Source organism: Strix aluco, chromosome 29 (assembly GCF_031877795.1).
Source record: "Strix aluco isolate bStrAlu1 chromosome 29, bStrAlu1.hap1, whole genome shotgun sequence".
NCBI lineage: Eukaryota > Metazoa > Chordata > Aves > Strigiformes > Strigidae > Strix > Strix aluco.
This window is the reverse complement of record NC_133959.1, coordinates 2,187,657-2,207,870: the sequence shown is the minus strand read 5'-3', so window position 1 is coordinate 2,207,870 and position 20,214 is coordinate 2,187,657. Positions and strand designations below refer to the sequence as shown.

At 44.4% G+C, this 20,214-nt stretch overlaps 1 protein-coding gene across 1 annotated transcript in view; it reads left to right on the top strand.

Moving 5' to 3' along the window:
• The window catches only part of INSR (insulin receptor), a 56,493-nt gene that overhangs the window by 29,952 nt on the left and 6,327 nt on the right, over positions 1 to 20,214 (top strand). The window contains exons 3-20 of the mRNA XM_074808462.1: positions 1,899 to 2,214; positions 3,765 to 3,910; positions 4,207 to 4,351; positions 4,596 to 4,810; positions 7,162 to 7,288; positions 7,921 to 8,171; positions 8,694 to 8,861; positions 9,555 to 9,756; positions 14,409 to 14,680; positions 14,893 to 15,035; positions 15,681 to 15,840; positions 16,162 to 16,261; positions 16,524 to 16,591; positions 16,809 to 17,038; positions 17,376 to 17,486; positions 17,569 to 17,728; positions 18,584 to 18,713; positions 18,955 to 19,089. Coding sequence (XP_074664563.1) covers positions 1,899 to 2,214; positions 3,765 to 3,910; positions 4,207 to 4,351; positions 4,596 to 4,810; positions 7,162 to 7,288; positions 7,921 to 8,171; positions 8,694 to 8,861; positions 9,555 to 9,756; positions 14,409 to 14,680; positions 14,893 to 15,035; positions 15,681 to 15,840; positions 16,162 to 16,261; positions 16,524 to 16,591; positions 16,809 to 17,038; positions 17,376 to 17,486; positions 17,569 to 17,728; positions 18,584 to 18,713; positions 18,955 to 19,089 — 3,079 coding nt within the window. The remainder of the gene's footprint in view (positions 1 to 1,898; positions 2,215 to 3,764; positions 3,911 to 4,206; positions 4,352 to 4,595; positions 4,811 to 7,161; positions 7,289 to 7,920; positions 8,172 to 8,693; positions 8,862 to 9,554; positions 9,757 to 14,408; positions 14,681 to 14,892; positions 15,036 to 15,680; positions 15,841 to 16,161; positions 16,262 to 16,523; positions 16,592 to 16,808; positions 17,039 to 17,375; positions 17,487 to 17,568; positions 17,729 to 18,583; positions 18,714 to 18,954; positions 19,090 to 20,214) is intronic.

Sequence of the window (20,214 nt, the reverse complement as noted above, 5' to 3'; positions counted from 1 at the left end):
CTGCGTTTCCATCAGTTACTGTTTGTGACAGGTTCACAAAATAAGACCTGTTGCTGGAAAAGGGCTAAAAGTTGATCAGCATAAAAGAAAATGAATTTGAAATACACTGCTGTGTTTCTTGTTACTGGATGAATCTTGAGGGATGCACAAAAAAAATACCTGCAGTGAATGACTGACGCAGAAGCAGTAAGGTATTTGAGATTAAATTGACCTTGTGATAGAATTATCCATTTAATATTTCTTCAAAGGATTTATCAGGCTGGAACAAACCCGAGGTTGCTCTTCTTTACCATCCTGTCTACTGCAGCTACTGCTGCTTATTCTGAGAGTGGCATTAACTGCTTTAACACACTTAATTCTGCAATCCTTCAACACGGGGCGGAGCGCAGCAGAGGGGGATTTTCTTCCTAGCCACAGCTGGGGATTTGATCATCAAAACATCGGTAGCACGCTGTACTATGGATCCTACATGCTGCTCATTTAGTTGAATAAAACTAGACAACTTTCTGCTGTTGGTCAGCTCATGCACGTTAGCCAGAAATTAAAACTAACATTTTAGCCTCTCAACATCGGTGTGTTTGGGACCTCCCCAAATAAAGCCCCTCCTGCTTCAACACTGAACGTTGGATAGAAAGCTTGGGAGATCTGGAGGCAGATGGGGTTAATTCGGTGTGAAGTTACTTGGCCTGGCCAGCACAGATCACAGGAGGACTTATTTCTGTCTTCCTTCACCCAGGGCGCGTGGGCAGGACAGCAGAAGCTGTTCAGATGTGCCCTCAGAGTTTGGTGAGAAGAAGGTGATGTCTTGAGCCGCATCTTGGCAATTCACAGCTGTCACCCAAAGGTTGTATGTCACCGTGTGGATAAATCCAGGCCCATTTCCCCCATCCCTCATCTAAGTTCTTCCTCCTGCTGTTTAATGGCTGCATCAAGGCTGTACTTGGCTTTGGTGCTTGCTCTTGTAGTGGTGATTTCAGCTTTTTATATCTTTTCTGACTTGAAGTTCTGTGGCATGTTCTGGATTAAGCAGTTGGATTTAATTGGTTCAGCCTCGTTTGGACCGTTAAGACTGAGCGTGGAGGTGCTGAGGGGCAGGACTCTTCTTCCCTTCAGACCTTCTCTGGGTTTGCTCAGCCTCCTCTCCAGCTCCTTGCTCAGCATTAGTCACGGCGTTTGCTCTGAGCTATGCTGCCGCTTGGTTTCTATTTCAAAGCCCAAACCGCTCATTAAAAGTATTGTGAGGCGCTAAGTAATGGGTAATTAAAAAGTAAACCATAAAAACCTCAAGAATAACACTTGTGGGTGCCCTTCTTTTTGGACTTGCTGGGAGAGTCACCGAAGAGCTTGTGTTGGGTGCCAGGGCAGCAGCTTCCTCCAGGGAAGCTTCTGAGAAGTTGATAGACAGATAGGAAGCAAATCCTGATAAAGCTGAAGGGTTTTGTAAAAGTGTTGCTGGACGCAGCATTATTGTGGGAGACTTAGTTTCTTAAGCTAAGAAACTAGAATCTTCTGGCTGAAACCGTCTACCCCAGACTGCGAAGCTCTCGCTGAAGTCTCAATACTTCTGGGCTTCAGAAATAATGTTGGAGACTCCAAAGCTCCCCCGGGAGCCTTGTAGTACTGGACCGAGAGAAGAGGAAAACTCGTTTTTCTCTTTTTGAAGATGAGCATTAATGAATCGTGAGGGTGAATGCTAACCTTCAAAAATGTGGTTAAAATTTGGAATTCACACAGAAAAGCGGAGATGAGACAGATGTCGGCGCTTCATGGGTGCCTCTTTGAAAAGAGAGTTGCCAAGCCAAGCAGGATGAAGTGTCGTTGCTCGTAAGCCTTTCACGGTCATACAACTTCGGGTTGTCCTGTGGTGCTCAGTTGCTTTTTATCTTTTCTCTTCACAGTTTGTCCACCTGCCTGCAAGTCCCAAGGCTGCACCTCTGATGGTCAGTGCTGTCACAGCGAATGTCTTGGAGACTGCACGGAGCCGAACAACCCTGAAAAATGCGTGGCTTGCCGCAACTTCTACCTTGACGGCAAATGTGTGGACACCTGCCCCCCCGGTTACTATCGCTTTGAGGGGTGGCGTTGTGTGACCTTCAGCTTCTGCCAGGAACTGCACAACAAATGCAAAAATGCCAGGGAGTCGGGGTGTCACGTTATCCACAATAACGAATGTGTTCATGAATGCCCGTCAGGGTACATCATGAATTCCAGCAAGTAAGTACTGGTGTCTGCAGGTAAAGAAACCATTTTGTAGTTTTTGTCCTGTGCTTTTCTCTCGCTTGGACAGAGGGTTTGTGTTCTGCAGCAAGACCAAGAAAAGTTTCCAGTGTCTGTGACAATTACCTGGTCTACTTTGATATGATTTGCAAACTAACACCTTGCTATTTCAAGACGTTAAAAGCAGACAGGTCTACCTACCATGTGCCAGTAGTTTATTCTTCCCTTGGCTTCTTGTATTTCCACTCAAGTTTGGAAAAAGTGGGAAAGGGAGAATGAGAGGGAGGACAAGGAAGAGGAGTATCCTCAAGTTGGAGGGGTCTTTCTGTAATCGAGTGGGAAGAGGGAGATGGGCAGTGGAGAGACTTTACTAGCCCTGCTTCCCTTCCCCTCCAAAGCAGACCTCAGACTAGAAAGCCTTGCTATTCAGCAGAATAGGAAAAAAGTCATGTCTAATGAAAAGAGCACAGCGTATTTTGAGTGGATCATTCTCAGAATATCTGTCCCTCGTCCCTGTAATTACTTTCGTTGAGCAGGTTCAAGCTGTGCCAGACATAAATGGACAATGTAACAAACAAGTGTAGCACGAATCAAAGCAGGGAACAGCCATTCTGTCTATTCCCAGGGTTTTTTCACAAAGGAATTAGTTTATGTTGCTGAGCTGTTTATCGCTGAAAACTTTGTTGTTTGTCCCACAGTAACGTTATATATTGTGATGAGTCAGATTTCCTATGAATATTGGTAGCTTTGTGCTCACATGTATTTGCTCCTGCCACAATAATTTCGGGGAATTCACTCTTAACAGGATTTTTTTTATTCCATTTCCTGTTTTGCTTTTCAAAAGAATAAACTAGCAGCCCCCAAAGTAGATATGCTGCTTGTGTAACAGCAGCCATCGCCTCTCTCCTATGCTTGTTCCAGGCTGCTGTCAGTAGGACCTCGCAGCACTAGTCCTTGCTTTTCCTAGAGCATTTATTTCTCTGAACCAGTTGGGAACACATTCTTGTGGTGTTATGACCAGGGCAAGCAATCATCTTGCTGCTGTTTAAGAAGTATTTCCCCAGAGCACAAAGCACGTGCTTGGTTGCCTTTTTTTAAAGCAGCTTTCTGTACAGTCCTTAATCAGAGGATTCTCAGATGAACAGCCAGCTCTCCGCTCATCAATTACATGGTTGGTTAACGATCTTGGGATGGAGGCTGTGCCTGGGTTTCTTGATCTTGAAACCCCTGGTATGTATAGCACTGAGCAGCATCGTGGTGGATGGGCTATTCAAAATAGTCCCAATCGCTTCATTCTGGTTTCTGTTATTTAGGGAGGGACAGAGTGATTAGCGTTCAAAACGTGGAAATGGCAATTTAAAGAATTATCAGCAGTTATCTGGAGTTCCTAAGAGCCATGTGCTGCGCACTGCAAGTGAATCCCGTGACATATTGTCAGGACGCTGTCGCTTTGAACTGATTACTCTGCTTTTGAGAATTGCTGGGACGCCCCAGATGACATTCTGCAAAAGCATCACATCTGCATTCCTGACTCCCTTGTTTTTCAGCTTGCACTGTACACCCTGCGCAGGGCCCTGTCCGAAGGTTTGCGACTATGGGAAAGAGAAGACGATCGATTCGGTGACATCGGCACAGGAGCTCCGGGGCTGCACAGTGGTTAATGGAAGCTTAGTTATAAATATCCGTGGAGGAAGTAAGTTCTGCATGAGTAAGGGGGTAGAGAGCACTGGGTGTTAGCTCAGTGAATATGACACCACCCGTGAGCTGGGGCATTTCTCTTTTGCTTTGACCACTTTGAATCTTAGAGTGATGCAGAAAAAGAACCGCAAAGCAAAGGCTCTTGTGATGCTCATTCAGGGTTTTTGCTAACTGGTTTTTGTGAGGTCTCATGAATTAACATAAAGGAGTTCTATTTAATATGTTGGGGCTTCAATATCAGTGTTTTTCTCTGATACCAGAAACCTAAAACCAATGTTTTCCTCTCCGTAGATAATATAGCAGCTGAACTAGAAGCGAATCTTGGCTTGATAGAAGAAATCTCAGGTTACCTAAAAATTCGCCGGTCTTACGCCTTGGTTTCTCTTTCTTTTTTTCGTAAACTACATCTGATCAGAGGGGAAACCCTAGAAGCTGGGTGAGTTCTTTCAAAAGATACTTTATTTTAATGCTGTGAAGTGTAAGGAGCACCAGTGCTATCAGGGTGATTTGTATTGGTAAACAATTCCCAAGTTATTTTTAAACCTTCCTCTGCAAATGGCTTGTGGCCTACCAGGGAAGATGGTTGCACTCATTTTTCTTTGGTGTCTGGATTAGTGCATGAGGAAAAAAGAGTTTTCAGTGGATCCCCTCCCAATCCACATTTTCATCTCTGCTTTCAGGAATTACTCATTTTATGCCTTGGACAACCAGAATCTTCGCCAACTCTGGGACTGGAGTAAGCACAACCTCACTATTGCACGAGGCAAACTCTTTTTCCATTATAATCCCAAACTGTGTTTGTCAGAAATCCACAAGATGGAGGAGATCTCTGGGACTAAGGGGCGTCAGGAAAGGAACGACATAGCCCTGAAGACGAACGGCGATCAAGCCTCATGTAAGAAAGTCTCAGAATGCAGCAAGACTTACATTGTTTTCCTTTCCCTCTGCCTTGCTCACCTCATACTCGTTTCTCTCAGCCTAGCCTATGATGTTTTTCCAGGGACTGTCCTTGTCCTTTTGGTAAAGCCCCAGACATGTGACTTGCCGCTTGCTTGTGCGCTGCAGCCGCACTGTCAATATGTCATGAGTAAAAGTACTTATGGGTTCGACGTCTGGCCAGGAGCCTACCTTGCCAGCTTTGGTCTTCAAAAGTTTGCTCTCTGTGTGCTCAGCTGTGAGTTTTTCCAGGTTGAGTGTATTGTTGTGACTTTTTGAAGAGTTTAGCACAACATAACCTCAGTCCAGACTGGCACTTTGTGTTACTGCTGAGTACCTGATTAATAGTCATAATCTTCTTTTCCCATGTCATGAGGCGACAGCATGCACACAGAGTAAACATGGTAGAGAAACAGGATTTCCACCCATCTCTGGAGCCACGTGAGGGAATTGCTATGACAACAGTCAGAGAAATTTTTCCAACAATTTTTGTTATGCTTCTCAGAGGGTTTTAAGCTAACAGCTTTCTTCAGGAACAATGATAAGATGATGCCTGTGTCAGCATGGCTGAGGAGCAAACACCCAGTGTTGCTTTATGCTCTTACTAAAGTCATGCTACTGAAGATGTAGTTTTGCAGACACTTATTTTGGCAGCAATACTGCCACAAGCACATCCCTTGGGCACCCCCAACCCTGCTGGGTGTTCCCATTCTGTGCCACACACAATCCCCATTCCCTGTTGGTGCTGGTAAAACTTTTTACAGGGCTGCGTGGTGAACCAGACTGGTGAATATGGGGTAGAAAATAGCAAGCCATTTCTCCTTTGTTCTTCTTGGGTTGTGTCATCTCTCTGCTCTGATTTATTGTCTAGCCCCACAAAGTTTTATGTGCCCACAGGAACAGGAGCACATACGGGTTGACACATTAGGTGCTTAAGCAGGTTTTGCCACCAAAACTCTCAGCATTAATTAAACCATGATTTCAGTCCCTTGCATTTCAGTTCCTTGCTCTTTTCACAGCTTGCAGTGCAGGTTAGATCATCCCACGGCTGCAACTGCATTTGGTGACAGCGCTGCTTCAACAGTCCCTTCCCCAATTCTGCCCTTGTTACGCTGATGTAGCTATTTGTGAACAGACTTAAAAAATGAAGATCTTTCAGCTGAATCAGTTTCCTGATCTGGTTTGCCACGTATCAACACATGCAGCCATGCCAGCACAGTGGGGAGACAGGAACGTAATGACTGCCTACCTAAAAACTGGCAGTACCAGTGAAAAAAAACCTACATGGAGCCGTACCCTCAGGGATATCACAGCTCTAGCCTGCGCAGAGTGAAGGAGGTACAAGGAATTAGCTGCCTGTAAAGGTCATCTCCCATGAGATACTAACAAGCTCTTCCTACATTTGGGGATGAGACTGGATTTGGGGTTCAAACCCAGCTCTGTCATGTGGTTGTGTGCAGCTCCCAGGCTGGCTGGGTTTTTTTTGTTTAAAGGCAGCTGGAGGAGACGGTTGCATTTCTCTTTGTCAGCTTTAACTCTGCTCTGCTGAGCTGTTCTCTGTGCCACCCCCACCTCAAACCACAGGTTGCCAGTGTTTTTGGCTTTTTGTTTGTTTTTAAGTTTCAAGTCTAGTTTTCACATTGGCAGCATCCTGTTTACCAAAAAAAAAAAAAATAGGAAAAAAAAAAAAAGCAGCCTTGTTTGTTCTGGATGTGGTGCCAATGAAATGAATGTTCTTTCTCCCTTGTGCAGCTACTGCAGGAATGGCAAATCCAATCAGAGCTACATGGTTTGTCCTTCTTGGGCTGCTCGGACATACCATATTGTAACGTGTCCCTTGGGCCTCAAAACTCCACCCTCCTGCAACTGTTTGTTGTCCTTCCCCCCTGTTTGCAAAGGGACCACGCTAGTCCCAGGCAAGGCTGGGAATTCACGCGCTTAGTTTTTGTAGCCTCTGCCTTCTGTGCAAACTATACGACTGGGTTCAGCTGTGTAGGTCATTATGAAGTTTAAAATATGTTGCCTTTAGATTTCCCACTTATTAGAATTTAATTCAGCTCTTCTACAGGGTCATTTTCATAACATCATAGAAAAATTTAAGCTGGGAGGTACCTTAGGAGGTCATCTAACCAACCCTTGGCTTAAGGCAGGAATAGCATTGAAGTAAGATAGGGTTTTAATGAGCAGCTCTTCCCACTGCCAACATTCTCATATTTATCTGTGGAGAAAATAAACTTCTAAAATAATTAAAAACAGCAACCTTTATTTTTTAGCATTAACAAAATTATTGTCACTTCTCTTTTGTTACAGGCGAAAATGAATTGCTGAAATTTTCTTCCATTAGAACATCTCATGACAAGATCCTGTTGAAGTGGGAGCCGTACTGGCCTCCCGATTTCCGTGATCTCCTGGGATTTATGCTTTTTTACAAAGAAGCGTAAGTGATCCGCCGTTAGGTTACAAAATAATAGCCATGCTGGGCTTCCACAAATGGCAGTTGGCATTGAAGAGTAGAGATTAAACCTGCTGTAGGCATAACAATTTAGTCTCTGTGATTGGCTGACTCCTACACTTAAGTTTCTGGTGTTACCCTTATATAAAAGTGTTCATTAAGATCCCTGACTTACCTGAGTTGTGTACAGTCAAAATTCCTCATTTAAGAGCAATCCAAACATGAGTTGTTCCAGCTATTCCAAATGTACATACTCTAACCATGGAGTTCATCATCTCCCCACTCTATCCATGGGGTGTTGAGGTTTTTATTCCCTTTGAGGTGGGGAACATTCTTTTAGAATCAAGGTTACCAAGCTGATTTTCATAAAGCTGAAAATAATGACCGTGGATTTAGTTGTTGGGATCATCTGTGGAACAGTACATGATCTGTGATACTGTTAAGGAGACTGGGTTGCAAAGCTCCTATGCTTCATTTTCAGAATAAATACAATGAGATAGTTAAACTTTCTGCAAAGGGTAAAGGTTTATAACTTTCAGTGATGTCTTTAGAAATGTTGTTTTTAAAAGCTTGAATTAGGATTCTGTTAATGTGAGGCTTTTTTATTTTTTCTAAAGTCCATACCAAAATGTGACGGAGTTTGATGGCCAAGACGCTTGTGGGTCAAATAGCTGGACAGTGGTGGATGTTGACCCACCCCCACGGTCAAATGAGCCCAAAGCCCAGGCCCAGCCAGGCTGGCTTCTGAGAGGCTTGAAGCCATGGACACAGTATGCTGTGTTTGTTAAAACTCTGGTCACCTTCTCAGATGAACGAAGAACATACGGCGCAAAGAGTGAAATCATCTACGTCCAGACCAACGCTACTGGTCAGTATCATTAAATTAATGGTGCCTTGCAAGTGAAAAATAGACCTAAACAGTCTTCTGCCTGGTAGTTGTGATAGAATCACAGAATCATCTTGGTTGGAAAGGACCTTGAAGATCATCTAGTCCAACCGTTAACCCAGCACTGACAGATCCCAACTCCACCAGATCCCTAAGTCACATAGACTCATATCCCTGGTAGTCACATGGCCGTGAAACTTTCCACTGCCGTTGCTGCTTTGCCTTGGTAGGAAGGTATTCCTAAACAAATGGAAGAATCTGTGCTTCCCTGCATGGGGAGGTGGTGCCAACACGTGCTTCTTCCATCAGGCTCGTGTGGCCCCGTGTGAGAGCTTGTGTGCACACTGGTGTGTCCTGCCACGGGACTGTTGGGTGTCAGCAGACCTACTCAGAGAGCACTGTTTATTCCCATGGAAATGGAAACTTGCCTGTGTTTTTCCCTTGTTCTGTCAAGCTCTCGCCGAGCAGTGGAAGTGACCTCTGTCTCTTTTCCCACCCCCGCAGTTCCGTCAGTCCCGTTAGATCCGATATCTGTTTCCAACTCTTCATCCCAAATCATTCTGAAGTGGAAGCCACCCTCAGAGCCCAATGGAAACATCACGCACTACCTGGTGTTCTGGCAGCAGCAGGCAGAAGACAGTGAGCTTTATGAACTTGATTACTGCTTAAAAGGTGAGTTCTCTCTCTGTGCCTTTCTTTCAAGCTTTCTCAGAACTGTCTTGAGATTTTTCACCCACTTTGGGGGTGCCCTGGATGCCTAATTTTGCTGGTTTTAAGACTGTTGTTCAAGAAACAGGCTGACATGCAGCTGTGTTCTCCCACTGTTCAGTTACATTATACATGACGTGCTACTGCCAAGTTATGTGCAAAAGCTGTCCAAAAACATATTTTTACAAAGTAATCAGATATTTTTTCCTTTGGGGATCTCCCTTCTGCACTTATTCCTTTTAAACTGAGTAACAAGTTTAGTAACAGCTATGGAGATGGTAAGGGAAAATATCTGTGCTTCTAGAGATCAGTGGCCAAGTTAATTTTTGAAGACATGAAGAAATTCCAATTTGTTTTGGAGTTCTTTTAGAACAGAGTTTCACTGAGGACTCCCAAAATCTCACCTGCTGCCTTGTGTTACCTAAACTGAGATGAACTGGGGAAGAACAGCATCTGAGCTCCATTTCAAAAATAGCACAGTTCTGAATCAAAGGCCTGTCACAAAAGAGGGGAAAGTTGCTCGACCCTGGATGTGAAAGCTCAGGATGCTCAAATGTGCTGTGAATCTTGTGTACACTAGTTTTGGATCTTTGTAGGATCAAACGTCTGCTTCTGCCATGTCAAGCATGAGTGATACTAAAATTGTTTTGTCCACAGGATTAAAACTGCCCTCAAGGACCTGGTCTCCTCCTTTTGAATCCGAAGACCCTCAGAAGTATAATCAAAGTGAAAGTGAGGATGTCAGCGGAGAATGTTGTTCCTGTCCTAAAACAGACTCTCAAATACAGAAGGAGCTGGAAGAATCTGCTTTCCGCAAGACATTTGAGAACTATCTTCACAATGAGGTTTTTGTCCCCAGGTATGAATATCAAACAATATTGCCCAGGTGGTCAGGGGTAGGGAAATGTAATCGATTATTAAACAAAAATACTGGGCTGGACATGGCCGTATTGCCAGTCTCTCTGGGCTTCCATGAGACTGTCTAGTCCAGCTGAACACGTGTGTTGGAGACTGGTGAGAGCTGAGCACCTACACCTGGTGTTGCTACAGATTTGGAAGATCCTGCTCTTATTTCCCGCCTCTGGATTCTCCTCAGCTCGAGAATGAAGTGAGAATCCTTAACAAATAGCTAAATGCCTGCAGCTCGTTTAAACTTGTGTGATGCCAAAAATAGCTTTTTTTTTTCTCTCCTCAAATTTTGTGGTCTAGCTTTTCATCCAGTTGAAAAGAAAGGAAAAGGGAAGTTTACCATGCCACAGCCTTGTCCTTTAGCGTGGTATTTGCGGTCTTCCTTGCACTTAGTCTGGGAAATACCTCCAATACCATGAGGAATGCAACTGCTGTGGGTGGTGAATGTCCTGTTTTGAATGGCACACACAGTGTCACATTAAGTGGTGTTGAATGTCTTCACACTTCATATGCAACTTACAGAGGAAGCTCTGGGAATCAGGTTAGAGTCTGTAATGATTTACCCTCTTCACTGTCACGCGTTTTGTGCTCTAAATTTATTCTCTGCTTACTGCCCCTAGGTAATAAACATTTCTTTTCAGCTGCTTGACAAAAGCTACGTTACTGCACTGAACATTTTTTATTATTGAGTGTGTTACTAGACAGTGTCTCTTCTCTGTGAGCCTGGTTTGATGCCTGCAGTTGCCACCTGGAAGCTTGTGCAGAGTCACTCCTTTTGCTTTTTCTTTGCTGTTAGTGCTGATCAGAACAGGTTTCAAAGTGCACGATGATGCCAGGACACCACATGTTCAAAAGCAGAGGAGAACCAAGCCATGTACAAAAGCCAAACTCCTCTTGATGTAGGCAGACAATTCTGACAATCTGATTTCTTTTTTTTTTTTTCTTTTTTTCTTTTTTCTTTCAATTTTGTTGTGCAGCCAGCCCAGGATGCTTCTCAGGCCAGTTTCTGGGGTATGTATTTTAGGAAGAAACCAGTCACCAAGATGTGCCACCTTGTCAGCCTGCTAAGGAAAAAATCTCCACTTCCCCTAGGCTACTAAGTAATCCTTTTAATACAAGCCCCTTTTGCTGTTATAAGTCAGCAGTAAAGATACCTTCCTGCTGGCATGCGTCCTGCTTGTCTTTTCTGACAGGCTCCAAGCTGTGGCAACATAAATCAGAATTAGTTTTCCTGTGAATACTGTGCCTATTGCCTGCTCATAGGGCAGCCTGGCAACTGAACATGAAGTGTGTTTTACTTCAGGTGCTTTTTGCGTGGCTCCCGGTAGTTTATTGACCTCTCTCCAGGCCCTGTGTGGACTCCCCTCAAGATAAGAAGCTTCTGCCAGTCACAGGGAGGAATCCCACAGATGAGGCCGGCCGGGGATGTGAGATGGCAGGGGAGCAGAAGACAGAGCTGTTGAGAAGTTACTCCCCCGATGTCTTGTCTCCTTGTTTTCCATGTGCAGTTTTTCTCCTCCTGCCCTGTTCCCAGCTGTCGGAGCCCTGGGCAGTGTCTGGTCCGTACGAGGCCCTGCTGCAGATCTGCCATGCTCTGCCTTAGTCCAGGCCTGATCTCGGCTGACTTGCTGAGAAACCCCCCTGGAAATCACAGAAGCTGTTCCCCATGTGCACTGTTGATTAGCTGCTCTAGGAGATACTGTCTCAAGTCCCGTGGGTTAATTTGCTCTGGCACTGGCAAGGCAAACGAGAAGTTTCTAAATGCTTCTTGCCATACCCACCTTCCCACTCAGAGCTAGCAGGTGTCTTTACACCACGTGCTTTGTAACCTCCCTTCGTAGCTGAACAAAGTGGCCATCAGAAGCTGATGCTTTGTTTCTTCTTTCCTGTGTTACTTGCTCTTATATTGGAATGAGTTTTGCACAGATTGGAGCAAATAGGTGATTGCACGCTGGAACAGGTTGCCCAGGGAGGTTGTGGAGTCTCCATCCTCGGAGATACTCAGAACCTGACTGGACGTGGTCCTGAGCAGCCTGCTCTAGCTGCCTCTGCTTTGAGCAGGGGTGTGGATTAGACAATCTCCAGAGGTGCCTTCCAGCCTCAACCGCTCCATGATTCTGTGGAAAGCGTGGAAAATTTTTCAAAAGTAATAAAAGTCCTGAGAGGCAGAGGGGAACTAAATGGCTGCTATGCAGGATGTAATTTCATGTAACTCTCCACTATCAGTACTGCAGAAGAAGCAGTCTCACTCTTCTGTGTCTATCCTCTCTCTTTCTGTGTCACACACACTCCTGCCATTACAAATATTAGTGGGTTACAGAGTGAACAAGATCTAGGAAATGGCTCACATGAAAACTTTTTTTTCTGGGTTTCCCAGTTGAATCCAATTAATTGTACAGACAAAATATATAAATGCTTTTGCCAGCACAAGGGGGAAGACAGGCCAGCTGTTCCTCTGCTAGTTTCAGGTGTGTGGGAAAACTTGGCTTAAGCTAGCTAATGCATTTTTAAAGTCCCCCAACATGGGCCGTGTTGCATGTGATAAGTTGTTACTTCCCTCCTTCCGTGAACCGAGAGCCACCACGCACTGACAGTCTCTGACAGTAGGAGCAGAAGGAGCCTGAATCTGAGTATTTCACAGGGAAGGTCATTGGAGCTATTTGAAATGGCCATAATGAGAATTCCACTAGAACGACTATGGGAAGACACCAGATGTTTGAAAATACAGAGAATTTGGCAAGAAAATTGCTGCAAATCCAGGATAATAAATATGGGAAGATTGGGGTTTACAGCTTCAAATGTTTTTCTTGCTTTCTGTTACTTGAGTAGAAACAAGTTATTCTTGCATTTTACTCTGTGTTGCATCAGTGGTCAAATTACTGTTTTACTTGTGAAAAACAAAATTCTCTTAAACACGAGGAACAGCTGAATCCACACTTTGTAAACAGTGGCATGTGGCTTTACTTTTAAGTCCAAACAAGGTTCTGGTTGACCATAAAGAATCCTTCCAAAGGAGGGAGGTGGTGTGACCCAGACCTGGGTCTCTGAACTCTGCCCCATTGTTAGGGGACACTGTTCAGAACAATGCACAAACTGAGATAACAGCAGCTCCAAAATGAGTTAATTAGTAATTAGAGAAAGAGAAGACTAAAAACTGGAATGTGCTCTGGTGAACCTGCCATTTGCCATCCCATTTTTTCATCAGGTGGATGAATATTCTTATGTTGTTGTGTACAACCCAATGTTTAGTTTCAGGAAATTTTAAAATCAGCATTCCAGCTGGTTGCATTTGCTGTTGGAGGAGAATTCACACCAGACAAAGACCTGATCTGCACGATTCCCCTGTTGTAGTTGGCCAATCATTTGCCTGGTAGGCAGAGGGTGGCAGTGGAAAGTTCAGTTCAGCAGCGAAGATTTGCTTCAACAGCTTGTTACATTTTTAGAGACTGGAGATGCCTCTCAAGTGTGGGTTCAGTTCAGGTCACTCTTTGTACCCTTTAATAGCTGCACACACATGCACACACAAAAAAAGATCATCATCCCCTTAAAATACATGGTCTGGTTTTCAAATGGCATTAATTCCTTTTGTGTAACTAAATACTGTTACTGATTCACCACACTGGTTAGTTCCCAACTTGGAATTCCTTGTGGCAAATGTGTGGCAGGACATAAAGTGTTAGAATGAGGAGTCTTGTTTTGGTTCTTGTTCCTTTTTTTTTTTTTTTTCCCAACAAAATGAAATTTATGAATGGTTCTTAATTCTGTTGATCTACTGACAAAATCTGACATTAAAGTTGGCTAGTAGCACTCACTTGCAAACAGAGGAGTTGACAGGATCACACTGCCAGTTCTGTTTTCACAACTGCAAAAAACTGATTTTCAGACTGAAGGGCAATAATTTGAGAGGCAATATTTGGTTAACAAAACTGCACAACTAATATGTCATCTGAATCTGTGAGTTTTAAATGCGTCCGTTGAAAAGAACGTAATAGATTTGGTCTCTCAGGAAAAGGTTAAAATTATCTATCCATCTAGATTGGGGCATAGGGTTTGGAGTGGCAGATGTCTTCCAGCGAGCTGTGAAACTGGTCTTATGCTTTAGAAATGCAAGTTTATGACACTTGGAATATGTGGCACATCTAAGGTCATCAGGCCGGGGGGCTGTGGTATGACCTCGTTTGCTCGAAGCTCGAATGTGGAGGAGATGAACTCCAAAGCATTGCAACACTGTGCAAGGCATCCGTGAGGCAACCTAGTAAAGTTGTGCTCAGCTGAGAGGATCTAGACGAGCTTGAATTCTCAAACAAACACTTTAGACTTGGATAATTTTTTTTTTTTTCCCTGCATGAAGTTGTGCACAGAGAGAATCTCAGGGATACTGATTTTTAAAAGCTATGTGCATTACAGGGGGTAAAACAGACTGCTTGGGGTTTTTTTAAAAAAAAAAAAAAAAGTCCTGAATTTCTTTGTTGCATTGCAAATATGAGGCTTGAATTTGAGTTTTCAGAGGCACTCTGAGCTCTCCCACTTTAACTCTTCCTTTTCAGATGAATGTGTTTACATTGAATATAACAAATAACTGTAACCTGTGTTATTTATTAGGCCATCAAGAAAACGAAGAGACCTTGGCTCTGTGGCAAATGCCACTGTGGTGATACCCACCATCGCATCCTCTCCAAACAATTCTGCAGCAGCATCTGAGAATGCAGAGGAACAGAAACCTTTTGAAAAAGTTAAGTCTAAGGAGTCTTTGGTTATCTCAGGCCTGCGGCATTTCACCGGGTATCGCATTGAGCTCCACGCTTGTAACCATGATGCTCAGGAGTCCCGATGCAGTGTGGCAGCTTATGTCAGTGCCAGGACCATGCCCGAAGGTAATTATCTTCCTGAGCTTTGCTTTGGGTTGAGGGCTGTTTTCAAAATTCTGCTTTTCCTGTGGGAGCCAGCTGCAGTACAGAAACATCGTGTAGGACTGGTGCTATCTTTGTGTCCTGATAGGAAAGGATGATGGATGAAGTATTGGTAGTTTTGAATTTTGCCAAAGACGTGAAATAAAACGTATTATTAATCATGAACTTGGTTCTAGCTAAGGCTGATGACATCGTCGGTCCAGTTACCCATGAACTGGTTGAAAAAAATACCGTGCATTTGAAGTGGCAAGAACCAAAGGAGCCAAATGGTCTTATTGTGCTGTATGAAGTGAATTACGGACGTCTCGGGGAGACAGAGGTGAGAATTTCTGCTTGTCCCTTAACATGGCACATTTGGAGAAGTAGCTCCGCCTGGGAGTCTGGGACTGCTCAGCCTTTAATAGTCCTCGTGCAGATGGTGTTCTGTCCTCTTTGGTTTCCTTGTGCATGAACCAATGTGACAAAAAACTGGGGCGACATCGAGAAATAAAAATCTGCCTCTAAGGTGCCTGTGTGCCAGATAAGCTTATCTAATTTGCCAGCTTTCTGCATGGGGTTTTTTTAGGAATTCTATTTCACAGAACGATGGAAACCATACGTCTAAATGGATGTTGCTTAGAGAAATTAAGAAAGCATTAAGCAGGCAGAGAGCTTGTGGGCAGCCCTGCTGCCCGTGCCGAATGCCCGTGCCGTGTGGGTAGGAGGGTTTGCCAGCCCCGATCGGATTTCAGGGCTGAGCTCTCGTACAGCAAATGGCATATGCTCTCTGTAATCTGAACTACTAACTGTAAAATGCAAATCCAGGACAAACCACTATATTGGAAAAGACCTGAGTGTGTGAAAGCCCTATTTGTGTACATTTGCCAGACAAGGAGGCGAGGTAGAATTCCTGGTGTGCTGTTGCAGAGCTCTGGGTTGCTGCAGAGGTAGCGTAAGGCAGCCTTCCTCTTCCCTCCTCCTGCAGGAAGCACACTACTGCGTTTCCCGTAAGCATTTTGCCAGCGAGCAGGGCTGTAAACTCCGTGGACTCCAGCCTGGAAACTACAGTGTCCGTATACGAGCTACGTCACTGGCTGGAAATGGCTCATGGACAGAACCTACCTATTTTTACGTGGCCGATTATTGTGAGTTCATTTTATTTTCGACATCTAATTCCTGATAGAACCCAGGTTATTTTTGGAGGATGGGGGTTTAGCAAGCAGTGCACAGAGAACCATAGGGGGTCATAAAATATTTACCAATACATCTACTTTCAAAAAACTGAAATTATTTAGAAATGTGTGGCTTTTCTTCATGAGTTCTCATTCTGACCAGCCTCACGTTCTGTATCTGAAACAGCTTCTAGTTTCATGTTTATTCCGGTTTATTCAAGGGGGAGATTTTATTGAGGAAGGCTTGGATTTAGGACCTGTATAATACCTGCAATTCTCTCTTTTCTCTCTTAGTGAATGCTCAGCCTAATATTGCTGTTATAATTGTTCCAATTATTTTTGCCATAATAATTGCTGGAATTATTGGAGCTGCTTATGTGCTTGTGAAGAAGAGGTGAGTGCACTTTTATGTTGTTTTCACCAGAACAAGCAAAACTTATATCCAACGGGTTTGTTTATTTGTTGGGAGTAAGTCTGTGTTTATTTTCTAATTTAGATAATGATTGCAACATTAATCTAGTTTAGGAAATATTTTGTGCCTTTGGAAATTGGGACAGTTTGTATTTGCTGCATGCTGGGGGAATTAATCAAACTGCCTTCGGTTCTAATGTGTCAGAGCCTGTAAATGTGCTGAAGGATTTGTGTCTCTCTTCCAGACAAACCGAAGGACCAACTGGGCCACTCTACGCATCCTCTAACCCTGAATATCTCAGCGCCAGTGATGGTGAGAGCAGTGAGGGCTTTCTTCCCTGACTTATTTCTTGTGTAGCCATTCAGACAGTGCAGCAGTTTGGGACTGGCATTGTCTTTATGGAGTTTTCTAGTCTTTTCTTTTTAATTCATCCCCATAGCATCCTGTGGCGGTGCTAAACAAGGCTGCTACAGAAGTGTCTTTCGAAGGATACTTGCTCAATTCAGAAATGTTTCCCTCTGCTCAACAGTCTATGTCCCCGACGAATGGGAGGTTCCACGAGACAAGATCACTCTCCTCCGCGAGCTGGGACAGGGCTCCTTCGGCATGGTGTACGAAGGGATCGCCAAGGACATAGTGAAGGGGGAGCCAGAGACTCGAGTAGCTGTGAAAACCGTTAACGAATCAGCCAGCCTCCGCGAGCGCATCGAGTTCTTAAACGAAGCTTCTGTGATGAAAGGGTTCAGCTGCCATCATGTGGTAAGCATCGCTGGGTGCCCTGGGTGATTAGCAAGTCCCATCACATAACTAAGAGTTCTTCAGCGCTTTCAGAGCTTGATGTTCAGCTTGCAAAAGCAGCTCGTCTGCAGAGGCAGTTGATCAAAAAGAGCTGGGATCTTCCGATGGCATATTTCATAAAATGCACCTGCCTGCATCGTTTCACTTTTGCTCTTTCAAAACTCAGCGTGACGAGGCTTTGCGGTGCTGTTCTGAGCTCTTTCTCGGGGCACCTTGCTGCAACCCCCTCTTTTCATAGCTGGGCTCTGCCCAGTGTGTTTGGACACAACCTTGAGGGAATTTCTCACTTACTTTCCAGGTTCGCCTCCTCGGGGTGGTCTCCAAAGGGCAACCTACTCTGGTGGTCATGGAGTTAATGGCACATGGAGATCTGAAAAGTTACCTTCGCTCTTTGAGACCTGATGCTGAGGTAAAGACAGGACAGAGGGAGTCTGTTGTGCAACAGAGTAACTTGATTCGGTTTTTAATACTTCTTTATTTATTTCTTGTAGAATAACCCTGGTCGTCCGCCACCAACGCTGAGAGAAATGATCCAGATGGCTGCAGAGATCGCCGATGGCATGGCCTATCTGAACGCCAAAAAATTTGTTCACAGAGATCTTGCGGCTCGTAACTGTATGGTTGCAGAAGACTTCACCGTAAAAATTGGAGGTACGTAGCGTGTGATGAGAAGATAATTCTGTGAGTTGTATTTGTCGTAAAGGCAAATATGTGAAGCCCCAGACCAATGTGGCAAACGCAGGTGATTTTCACTTTTTTTCACCTTTGGAAATGCCCCAACAAGGAGACGCTGGTGGTGGGGAAGGAGCAAAAAGCTCTTTTTCTTCCCTGTGAAAGAATTGTATGGACTTTAGTAAGAAGCTCATCTCCTTTAGAGCCAGAGCAGCTTTTCTCACCTTCTCTATTCTCAAACCTCTATCCACAAGTTTTATTGCCTTTCCAGCCTAAGGGTTATCTCACTGTTCTTTGCTTTCATGAGAATTATGACAAAGAAAGTGTTCAGTACAACAAACCAAAAGTTGATAATCCTATCATTAGGTCAGGTGCCTTTTAAAATTCAGTTATCTTCCACAAGAACCAGTTTTTAACCCAAACCCTTTTAGAAATAAGTAAATACAACATTTAAAAATAAACCAAAACCCCACAGCGCGGCGGTTTTTCAGACCTCTTTGGACTTAAAGCCAAGGCAGTGGGGTTTCAGGGGAAAGAGAGCTCTGTTTTACTTAAAGAGGATGAATAAAAATAATGTTTAGAATAGAAGCTGTCACTAAAAATTTTAACTCTGGAGTCTCTATCACAGCTCTGTAGAAAAAATGCAGGGAAAAGGCAAATGTTTTGAATGTAAATCACAAGGTGACAAATGACTGCAGGCTGGGCCACAGGAGGCTTACTGGGGGTATGAAAATAGCCTGGCGTCGAAGGAGGGAAACATTCATCTGGAGATGTTGCACAGTAAAAGTAGCATGGAGGGAGAGACATTTAACACATCTCAATTGCTTTTCTCAGACTTCGGCATGACCAGAGATATCTATGAGACGGATTATTACCGTAAAGGAGGCAAGGGACTGCTGCCTGTGCGGTGGATGGCACCCGAATCATTAAAGGATGGTGTTTTCACTGCTTATTCCGATGTGTGGTGAGTTGTATTCTGTAATCCCAGATGGATTCCAGCTCAGGAGCTCACTGTTTTAACACACATAGTTTAAATCGTGAGTCGCTGACTTCTTCGGCGTACAGACAAAACAAACCCATTGTTTTGAAACCCTCCTCTTAAAAATATAGTCATGTTCTTTTAATGTGTTTTCCACAATAGGACTATCACTTGTAGATCTCTGGGATGTTGTTTTTTCTCACCGGGAGTCTTCTCTCTTTCTTAGGTCATTTGGTGTCGTCCTCTGGGAAATCAGCAGTTTAGCAGAGCAGCCGTACCAGGGACTCTCCAACGAGCAGGTGCTAAAGTTTGTAATGGATGGAGGATACCTGGATCAGCCGGACAACTGCCCGGAGAGGCTGTAAGTAGTAAAGCAGGCAGCAGTCAGCCAAGCTGCACTCCTTAGCTAAAGTGTGGCCAACAAAGGTGCCCCCACATGTGGCACCTCTTAACCCCTTCTCTGTTGGGGAGGAACAAAACAGGCTTTAGTGAGCCACCTCTCACAGAAATTCAACCGCTGCGTCCTTAGTGATCCAGGACTTACAGATCTGAGCCAGCCTGTTTCTCTAGGAGGGAAATTAAACCCACCTGGACCTTACATTGTGAGTACAGACTCAAGAGAAGGAAGTACAAGGCACTGGAAAAGCTTAAAATACAAATAAGCACTGTATCAATTGCCCAAACAAAATGTTTTTCCTCCACTCCGGACTAGTGGATGGCAGTTGGCTTATGTCACGTGGCAAAGCCTGGCCACCATCTGCACCCACGTGGTTACAGAATGTTAATCCCAGGACTGCTGAGGTTTTCTGTCATTCATCTCTATACTATATAAATAGTCTTGAGAATTACAAGTTTTTACTACTGATTTTCAGAAATCCAATTTATGGCTAATGAGGAGGGAGAGGCAGGAGAACGCTGCGCTGAGCCAAGAGCTGTTTATCATGTCCGAGGCCTTTTCATTTCTGTTGCAGACTCATTGCCCCACTTAAAGCACAAGGCCAGGCTGCCAGCAGGGTTAGGGAGAGAAGAGGGCTGTGAAAAACACCTCGCAGAGATTCCAAACTGCAGCCAGACGTTCTCCTGCGCTGGGGTTAAGGGTTATTCTCCACAGCTGCTCGTGATGTTTACTGCCTGGAGGTTACTGCGTCCCCAGCTCTGCCAGCACGGCTGCATACCCAGCTGCTCCCTAAGCTGCTTCTGTCAGACTAATTAAAAAAATCCCGATACTAAGTGTTTAACCTGAGCTCGGGCGTTGTGGTGGGTGTCAGGAGCCGCTGCTGAAGCAGCGTGCAGCGGTGAGGGGAAGGAGCCCTGCCTGGAAAAGGGAACACAGATGGTCACTCGCTGGTTCTGGTAACCTCTTACCCCAGCCTGCTTCTGGCCAAAACAGCACTTCCAGAGTCAAAAAATAAACATGTTTTGTGAGTATCCGTATGAAAAAAGCCTGCTGTCCTGGGCATTTGTCTCTCATGGCCAGTTACAAACT